Source organism: Rhincodon typus, chromosome 9 (genome assembly GCF_021869965.1).
Source record: "Rhincodon typus isolate 14 chromosome 9, sRhiTyp1.1, whole genome shotgun sequence".
NCBI lineage: Eukaryota > Metazoa > Chordata > Chondrichthyes > Orectolobiformes > Rhincodontidae > Rhincodon > Rhincodon typus.
In genome coordinates, this window is record NC_063340.1 from 88,279,838 (window position 1) to 88,290,325 (window position 10,488).

Genomic DNA, 10,488 nt, shown 5'->3' on the forward strand with positions numbered 1-10,488 from the left:
CCCTGCACCTTGTTGTCTCGGATTCTCCAGCATCTGCAGTTCCTACTGTCTCCGATTCAATTAATAACAGCAATGCTTGACTCTTGTTTTGAATGCTATATTGGGAAATATTGTGCACTATTTCTGAGCCCACTAACTCAGATTTCTTCCCCTTTAATATATTACCAATCTGTAAGCGAAAGTGAAACAGTTGGCCGGATTGCTTTTAAAATGGGAAAAGAAGGAAGCTGTCGACTGGGAAACTGGGAATGGGCCAAAGATCAATGAATGAAAGGCCAGGGAATGAATGGACCTAAAGCAAGACATGAAGCCAAGTTTCATGAGATGGGCACTCACCAATTCCATGGGATTACATTAATTTATGTTGAAATAGAGCGAGCTGGGTGAGGGGAAAACATTATAAGCAATAGAACTGTACTTACACAGAGGGGCTATGACAATGATGAATGTTCTGGAGTTAGCTGAACCAGAAAATGCTTGTACTGCAATTTTTTTTTCCAGGACTTCGTGGAGTCCATGATTATTTATGTATTTTCTAAACTTAGACAGTTAATCAGAGGATGTCTGTCATATTTCCCAGTCCTGTTGAAAGGTCACTAACCTGAAGCATTAACTGAGGTCAGAATTCACTCATCATTTTAAATTATTTCATCTTTTGTCAGGATAACTGACCCAATTTATCACCAATCAGCTCAATGACAAGCGAGCAAAGGTCTTGCCCCATCGTTGCCGTCACCGTTAGCTTCCCAGCCAATGACAGGCCAGTAGATTCTGGGTCAGTAAGTCTGTCAGCCGTGGCTTATCTCCTCAAGGGATTCAGGAATGGGATTCGAACCTGGTTGTCCAGAACATTACCTGGGATTCTGAATTAACAGTCCAGTGATAATACCACGTAGCCGTCACCTCTCCAATAAAAAAGGAAAAGCAGTCTCTAAATGCTATTCATTCCTTTTTCTTCAGTATGATTCTCCAACTATTTGATGTTTTATAAAGGTGTTTCAAGACTCAAAATTCTAAAGGGAGTGGTATGGCATGTGTTAAAATAGGCTTTTTGCTGACTTCAAGACTTCTGCATGAGCTCATTATGGCCAGGCATGGGTGCGATAGCTGACAGTCTCCTTGGAACACAGCATGAGAATAAACAGAGGCCTCTCAGAGCAGGGCAAGCTGGAAAAAGGAAGAGGGAGAAGTGGGAGGGGAATGGTTCTCAGCAGGAGGCCACATCCATGTGCAGGGAGACATTTTGACCAGTGACTGCATATACACAGAGCCATCTCTGTGCTCTCCTGTAAATTATGGACAACGTCTGAGCTGGAGTGCGAGTCTGAAATCAAATGACGAAGCGTCTTTACCATCACTGCGCTTTTGGTGCTCTTCCACTGCTTGGCCTGAGTTTTAAGTTGTTGACTATCTCAAAGGAGAAAGGTGTTGAAAGCTAGCTTTAGGCAATGCAGGTTATGTTTACATAGCACAAGTAAGCTTTTGTGATATTGGCTCAAACTGATGAGCCCTGCCAATCAACAGAAGAGTTAATGATTGCTCGATGCTGAATCTATTCAAATCAGCTGATGGCACAAAGTTGGCATACTCCAATGAACAAAAGCAGCTATCCAATTTAATCTCAGGTGAACTTCCCGCACATGATTTAAGTGTTTAGACTAGGCGACTTTCCATAAGCCAGCAGGTCTGGCTGCATCTGTGGAGAGTGAAACAGAGTTAATGTTTCAAGTGTGGTACAACCCATCTTATGTAACATTAACCGTGTTTCTCTCTCCATGGATGCTGTGAGCCTTGTTGAGTTTCTCCAACCATTTCTGTGTTTGTTTCAGATTTCCAGCAGTATTTTGTGATTACCTGCAATACCGCCTACATTGCAATAGTGATACTTCAAAGTATTTCATTGACTGTAAAGTTCTCTACAATCTCCTGACATTGTGAAAGGATTGGTATAAATACAAGTTTGAGCTTCTGTCATGAAGTAGGACAGCTGTTGGCCTTGGTTCATTGAATTTCCACTACAGCAGGTCAGATAAAAGCATTAGCCTAACAAATTCTAACTACAGGAGTTGCTAAAAAAGTTCCAAAATTAAAAATGGTACTTCAACACAAAAAAAGTTACATTTCACAATGTTTTATAAAGCAAAGAATGAACATTGACTACATATTTTACAGGAGATGTCCAACAGGAAACTGAAGAGACCTGTGTTGAGTTATCAACACCACAATAAAGGATGGTCATGATTTCAGCTAAGGCAGCAATTGATGTTCTCCAATTGGCCTCAGTATCTCTGGGCGAGGCAGGGGATTATAAATTGAGCTATATTTGCCCACGTGATTGTTACGCAGAGTTGTACTGGGTTTTATACAGGACCCAGTGAGGGTGGGGATGTAATGGTTCTGTCTTCCATGCTGTGTTTAGATTAGAAGAATGGCAATTTCAGACATGCCATGATAATGTCTGCCAGGGCACATGAAGCCTCCCCTGGTGAAAGTCAACACCTTCAAAAATAAGTGAAGTAAAAATCAGAAGAAGTGCAGCCACAACACAAATTTGTGAGGCATCCCACACGACATGTCTAGAGGCTACATTCCAGCAAATTCTGTCTCCTCAATGATTCATGGCAACATAATGACCTAATCACAAGAAAATAAACAGGCTGCACTGAGGATGAATTAAAAAGTCATCAGCAGAATAAAAGATAAATAAACACTGACCTTGTGAAAATTTCCATAGAAGAGTTTCTTCACATATTCATTGTCAAACGTGATTGTTTGAGATTCTCCTCTCTCATCCTTGTTAAAGTACGACAGTGTTTTACTGTTGCCTATGGTTTGGGGAATACCATAAATAAGTGTTTTTTTATTCTCATATATTAAATAAAAAGCATGTTGTACTGAATTCATCCATCTTCTAAACTGCACAGGGAGACTGTTCAGAATTTTGCAAGATTGGAAACACCAGGAGGGTGTGATTTGGAAATAAGAAATTAACAAATGATGATCAGACTCCGTGTGCAAAATGTATTTAATTATTGGAATACAATTCATGGAACAGCTGGGACGGTATGATTGAGACTTGGAGAGAGAAGGAAATTAGTAGCCTGCATTTCTGAAGAAGGATCGAGGCCCGAAACGTCAGCCTTCCTGCTCCTCTGATGCTGCTTGGCCTGCTGTGTTCATCCAGCTCTACACCTTGTTATCTGAAATTAGTAGCCTGTTTTCTTCAGAATTAGAAGGTTAAGGGGTGATCTGATTGAAGTCTTCGAGATAGTTACAGGAAAAGACAGAGTAGATAAAGATAAACTATTTCCACTGGTTGGAGATTCTAGAACTAGTGGGCATAGTCTGAGACTGAGAGCCAGGCTGGTCAGGAGAGATGTTAGGAAGCACTTCTACACAAAAAGGGTGATAGAGGTTTGGAACTCTCTTCCACAAATGGCAGTGGATGCTGGCTCAGTTGTTAATTTTGATCTGAGAGAGATAAATTATGAACAACAACAAAAACAGAAATTGCTGGAAAAGCTCAGCAGGTCTGCCAGCATCTTTGGAGGGAAATCAGTGTTAACGTTTCAGGTCCAGTGACCCTTCCTGAGAACTTTTGTTTTAATAGATAAATTATTGTTGAGCAAAGATGTTTGGGGATATGGGTCAAAGGCAGGTAATATGGAGTTAGGCCACGGAATAGCCGCGACTTCATTGAAGGATGGAACAGGCTCAAAGGGCTGATTGGCCTACTCCTGTTCCTATGTTTTTGCCTTCCTGTGAATGTGGCTGGATGGAGTATTGTTCAGTTTGTTGTTAGGTAAGCTAATTAAGGGATCATGAAACCAATAGAGGCTAAGATACAGGTTAGGCATGATTTAATTGAAAGACTGAGCAAGCTTGAGGAGCTTGAGGAATAGAATCATCTATTCCTGGTCCTTTATTTCTAATAAGCACTGAACCTCTTTGAGCAAATGGGTCTCTTCGGGTAGAACCTCCCTTGAAGTATTTGGATTTCAAACCATAACCCTGTCAGGTCTGGCTGAATACAGCACTGAAGGATTTTTTTTAATAAGGTTGGGAACTTTTAAATCACGTTATAGAAATTGGTTAAATTAAATTCAATTTGGAAAAATACTGAACGCTGTATGAACCCAACTGCTTCACTCAAATTCCTCAGGGAAAGTTAATCTGCTGCCCTGGCCTAGTGAGTTTTACACATTACTCCAGTCCCAAACTACGCAAGTCTTCACTGATCCAAGGCAAGTAAAGATAGCCAATACAAATTGCTAGCACTGCCCACAACACAGGAGCAAATAAACATAAGATGCTGATGGACCTGTTGCAAATGTTCAGCACTCCAGTTCAGCAATTTCTATCCTTCATGTCTAGAAATACGTAGATGGATTCAATGGGTCTGCCAAATGAAATAGAAATCAAAGCAGATTTCAGGATTAAGAGAAAGATCCAAAGTCTCACTAGTGACCCACAGCTGTGATATCTGTTTTTCTAATGTAGGCCAGATCAGGCAAGGATGGCAGATTGGCCCCCTTAAAGGCATTAGTGAAGCAATGGGTTTTTCCAACAATTGGGCAACTGTTTTATGGCCATCATTAGACCCTTGATTCCTGATATTTATCAAAATCAAATTCCACTATCTGCTCTGGCAGGATTTGAACCCAGGTCCCCAGAACATTACCTGGATCTCTGGATTAACAATCCAGCACTAATACTACTAGGGTATCCCCTGCCCAATTACTGACAAGCTACTTGTTCATGTATTAGAAACCACAGCTCACCATCTAGGAGCACTCCAACTTCTGGTTTGTAATCTTGGTCTGTGATCTGCCAAATGGCAAAAGGCTCGGTGGTAGTTGCTGGGAGAAGTCGGAAGAGCATCATGATGGTATACGTTGGTGGCAGACCATCAGGGTGAACGTCACTGTTTCATAATAAACAATGCTTCAGTGAGCAATCACAATTTAAACAAACAAAAAGACGGTGCGATATAAAATTAGGAACTGGATTGTTATTGTACCTTAACACAACCTTTGGAAATAATCACATACAATGAGTTCACTTTCAGTCACCGTAACTGAAATGGAAAGTGAATTTAATTATTCCAAAGATTTGGACTCTACTGAGCTTGACTAATCATTTCTGAGGAAATTACAGAGAAATTTTCAACTGAGAAGTAAATCCTCATTCAGCAACAGGGCTATGAAGGGAAAGAGAAGGCTGAAAACATGTAGAAATGCGTAAAAAAGGTGAATGGGGAAAGTGAACATGGACACAAAACCCTCTGTTTCTGTTGTGTACATAAAGTAGGCCACTGAAATATGTGAAGAAATGGCATTTTTGAGCAAACTAGCTTTCTTCATAATTTCAAAATCTTCAGAAAATTGCAAATATGACATACTTCCATGTTTCGTCCATGTATTTATTCATCAAAATTCAGGAAGTGGGGGAGTTGACATCAGTATACAAATCAAGGAAACCTCTAGCTAGGAGCACTGTCACATGCATCTTCGGTCTTAGACAGATGAAACTACGCCAATTTTTTTTTTCAATATCAGCATGTGTTTCTCTACTGTCCTCGTAATTACTTTGTTTACATGAAGTCACAGTGTAAGCATGGCTGAGGGTCAGAATCAGGCCATTTGGCCTGTTAAGTTCCCTTTCTTCACATGAGCCTCGCTTTGCTGTTCACTCCCAACGTCCTTTCATATCACTTGTTTTCCAAGAAAATAAAACTCTTTGTGGACACTGCCTCAAAGGAAAAGTTTGATGCAGCAGATTCAATAGTCTAAGCAACTGGCTGTAAATATGAGATAGATCACGTTTTGTTAAGTAAAAGGATTAAGGGAAGTTAGGCCACAGATCAGACATGATCTCATTGAGTGGTGAAACAGGCTCAAGGGACTGAATGGCTACACCTGTTCCTATGGTCCTCAGCTCCCAATGGATATCTAAAATTGTGAATAGAAAGGACATAACCTCAGTATGTCATCTCCTCTGAAGAACAGGGCTGTCATAATGCAGCATTCCCTCAATGCTCCACAGAAGTGTTGATTCACATTATGTGCTCAACACTATGGAATGGAGTTAAAGCCTCCAGTTTCTTACTCACTGTCAAGAGTACAACCAATTCAGTCAAGCAATATACATCATCATTCCTTTGTTATATTCCCTTCATCACACGATACCTTAATTCTTGTAACAAGTCTCTTGACGGGCATCTTATCAAATGCTCTCTGAGAATAAGGGGTGGCAGATTTTGAAACAGAGATGAGGAGGAATTACTTCTCACAAACGGTTGTGAATCTGTGGAATTTTCTACTTCAGACTGTGATGGATGCTGGGGCATTGCATAAATTGAACGAGGAGATAGACAGGTTGTAATTAGTAATGGGTTAAAATGTTATGGAGAATGGCGGGGGGGAGCAAAAGTGAATTGAGGTCAAGGATTGATTAGCCATTATCATATAGAAGTAGGTTTGAGGGGCTGAATGGTCTACTCCAGATCCTGCTCCTAGCTCTTATTTTCTTATGTTAATTGGCATTACAGAGACCTTGTATAATCCATTTAACCTTAAACTCTATACCACTAGTGTGAACTCCTCAGATTAACCTATGCATATCCATTAGAGTCATAGAGGTATACAGCACGGAAACAGACCCTTTAGCCCAACTCATCATACTGACCAGGGTTCCTAAACTGAACTAGTCCCATTTGCCTGCATTTGGCCTATATCCCTCTAAACCTTTCCTATCCACGTATCTATCCAAATTTCTTTTAAAGTTTGTAATTGTACCATCCTCTATCACTTCCTCTAGCAGCCCATTCCATATATGCACCACCCTCTGCGTGAAAAAGTTGCCCCTCAGGTCCCTTTTAAATCTTGCCCCTGTCACCTGAAATCTGTGCCCCTCTAGTTTTGGACTCCCCCACTTAGGGAAAGACCTTGGTTCTTCACCTTTTCTCTGCCCCCTCCCCCCGCCATGATTTTGTAAATCAATGCTTTCACTTTAGCTGGATCTCCCCCAGACTCCATGCCAGATTCAAACTACCATCGAGTAAAGTGAAATCCACGGGACAGATCTTTGTCAGCAGATACCTTCAAGGTAAGCAATGAGGGCTATCACTCTGCTGCTGATGTCTCATGGAGTATTTATCAGCTTTAGTTTATACTTATTCCTAGGAAACCCAAATCCATGATTTGTGGGAGTTAATCAACTCAAATGTAAAACTACTGTGACAATATCTAGAGACAGTAAAAGATAATGCAACAGTGAGCAATTTAAAGGAGGAATGAGGTGGGTTGCAGCTATAGAGATATCAGAAGCCTGGGAAATTCATTGGAGATGAATAAATGTACAGTTTCCCTGAAGATTGAAGATCCTTCCTAATGTTGTCAGAAAGAAAAACTGGAGAATAAAAGATTAGGGGAGAGTGAAAGAAGGAGTCAGTAAGCGAGACAGAGGGACCTTATATATACATGAACTTTTAGAGTACAATAGAATTGGCTAAATATGAAATGTGATGAGCAATTGTTTTTTAGCCTGGTTGGTTAACCACTTGACAATCATTGCTAGCCTTTAATTTATCATAATTGTGGATTTGGCTTTCCTCACGTATAACCCAAGTACATTAATTATTCATGATACTTCACTAAGTTTGAGGTATAGCATGCCCACATCTATGCTCATCTTTGATGCGGATTCATTCTGTATAAGCAAACATTGTCCTTTCACTTCCAACCATTTCACCAAGATTTATGAGAACTTCTTTTGTTTGTAACAACATTGTTCTATGAAATAGGCTTGGGTTAGCTTCAATTCCATTGACAGTCAGAGACTCAAAGAACACAGAGGGAGTCCATACAGAGTGTAAAGGCCTGCGCCAGTGCTTTCAAAGAGTTTCCCTTTCCTTTCCCAATAGCTTTGTAAATGTTTCCTTTTCAACCGATTCCCTTTTATAAATTACTATTAAATCTGCTTCCACTGTCCTTTCAGGTGATGTATTCCAGATTGTGTAACTCATTCTCTTGTGAAAGTTCTGGTTCTTATTAACTTAAGTCATAAAAATCATCTGTTGAGGCACTGTAACCTGTTGTTTTGGAGTGAACTACATGCCTTGATTTCGTGGAGACAACCAGAGCTGGTATGATGGCCGGGGGATGGGACTGGAAGGAGTGTTAGGAGAACCAGTTCGGAGTACTTCCATCAGATTCCCAACATTAGGAAAATTGTCCCAAACTAAATTTGGAGTAGAAAGAGCCTGATGTGAGAATCCTGCCTGCAGCTTTGGAGAAGTAATTCCTCATTGGCTGGAATAATGTGTCTAATGACGGCAACCGGTACCAAGTAGATGCAAGTGGGCTCTTACTGGGAGCCATCCCTGTCTAAGCATCTGACATTGCTGCACTGTCCCCACTCTCTAGCCACCCAGACATCTATGACTCCCTCCTCCCTATCCTCTCCCACCTGTGTCATGCAAGCTGGCATCCTGGGATTAGGCCACAGTGATGGCACGGTGGCTCAGTGGTTAACACTGCTACCTCACAATACCAGGGACCCAGGATCTATTCCACCCTCGGGCAACTGTCTGTGGAGTTTGCATGTTGTCCCTGTGTCTTCGTGGGTTTCTGCCAGGTGCTCCAGTTTCATTTCACAGTCCAAAGATGTACAAGTGAGATCAAATGGACATGCTGAATTATCCATAGTGCTCAGGGATGTGTAGGTTAGATACGTTAGCCATGGGAAATGCAGGGATAGGGTAGGGGGATGGGTCTGGGTGGGATGCTCTTCAGAGAGTTAGTGTGACTTGTTGGGCTGAATGGCCTGTTTCCATCCTGTAGGGATGTCAGAAATGTGGCAGACAATTTAAGCAGAAGGTCCCAAAACCAACAATGTGAAAGAAACCAGATTATCCTTTGTGTACTGATGTTGGTTGGCTGGGATACGATTGAAAAATTCCCTGTTCTTCTTCAAAAATGGTAATGGGGGAGGGTTGTAATTTTGCACGAGAGGCCTTCCATTTAACGTCTCACCTGAAAAATGGCTCTAGCCGTGCTGCACTCCCTTGTAACTGCACTGAAGTGTTACACTTAGATGATATGCTGATATGATATGGTGGCACCTGGACTTACATGGTAGGTTGAAGGAGGTGTGCATCCTTATGAAGGCTGTAAGACGTATAGCCATTGAAAGTCCCTGACCCCATCGAGACTCCTGGAACTGATGCAGCATCCTTCTCTGTCAGATTAAATGACTCCAGCATTCTGTAGCCTTCAGAATAGGGAAACATATGGTAATCTGTTAGGCATTTTTATTGTATTTGGATGGTGTAAAACAACCACTCAATTCATATTGTGTCAAAAACTCAATGGCCTGATGATTCAAGAAGATTCTCATACTTTATTCCCTGGTAGAAGAGTGACACCTCTCCTGCCAGACATTTCCATGGAACTGCTTTTGCTGCTTTTTACAACTTTATCAGAATTCTGTTGAAAATCAACCAGATCTTCATCATCTCCTCTTTGGATGGCCCTATGACATCTCATTTTATATCTAAAGCAGTTGCAAGAAACATTGTGAATAAATCCTTCTTAAGAAACCAACTAACAGGCCAAAAAGTGTAACACTGGGTAACAGAAATAGATCATGAGATGGAGTAAAGAGAGAGATACAGGTAAAGATGAGCTAGTGTTCAGAAGTGGAGAGGTGTGAGAAGGGCGATGGTGCAGAGCAGTGAGAAGGGAAGAGATTGGTGAGATGTTAAGAGAGGTGAGGGGTGAAACAGTTAAAAGATGACCGAGGAAAACACAGGCACAAGTAAGGAGAGACAGTTTAGAAAGAAGAGTAGACATATGATGGAGAGAGCTGTAACATATCGTGCACATGCAGTGTAAAAACAGCTTGTAATGAGAGGTCATAATTTTTAAAATATAAACCAGCCATTTATCCAAATAATATAAATCACAATGAACATTCCATTGTAGTACTGGATCATATCACTCTTAACTTCAATCAAGAGTGTGATAATGAAAGATTCAGAAAGAGAACAGTCAATGAATGCCTTACCTGGGGTAGTGAATCCGTTGAGATAAATCAATGGACAAGCTGTGACATGAGAGAAAAGAAGTATTAACACACATTTTTCAAAAGAACACTTGTACTAACTATACCAGCAAATTTCCAGATCTACTGTCTTGTATTCATCATGTGAAGACAGGGGACCTTCGAGTGGCAGGAGGAAGGTTCTGAGGACGGGTCACTGGCCCCGAAACGTTAACTCTGTTTTATCCTTCACAGGTGCTGCCAGACCTGCCGAGCTTTTCCAGCACCTTTGTTTTAGTTCAAGTGGCGGGGTTGATTTTTTGCAGGGATTTACTCTTAATCATTAGCGATAACATTGATGGTGTATAAATAGAATCCATTCGGTCCATCTGTCTGTGTGTGTGTGTGTGTGTGTGTGTGTGTGTGTGTGTGTGTGTGTGTGTG

The 10,488-nt window shown here is 41.1% G+C and overlaps 1 protein-coding gene across 1 annotated transcript in view; it reads right to left on the bottom strand.

Moving 5' to 3' along the window:
- LOC109915609 (collagen alpha-1(XII) chain-like) overlaps nucleotides 1–10,488 on the bottom strand; it is a 259,058-nt gene that overhangs the window by 77,071 nt on the left and 171,499 nt on the right. Inside the window, exons 47-50 of the mRNA XM_048601391.1 lie at nucleotides 10,069–10,107; nucleotides 9,135–9,273; nucleotides 4,782–4,924; nucleotides 2,716–2,825 (exon numbers count right to left, since the gene is read on the bottom strand). Of these exons, the coding sequence (XP_048457348.1) occupies nucleotides 2,716–2,825; nucleotides 4,782–4,924; nucleotides 9,135–9,273; nucleotides 10,069–10,107 (431 nt within the window). The remainder of the gene's footprint in view (nucleotides 1–2,715; nucleotides 2,826–4,781; nucleotides 4,925–9,134; nucleotides 9,274–10,068; nucleotides 10,108–10,488) is intronic.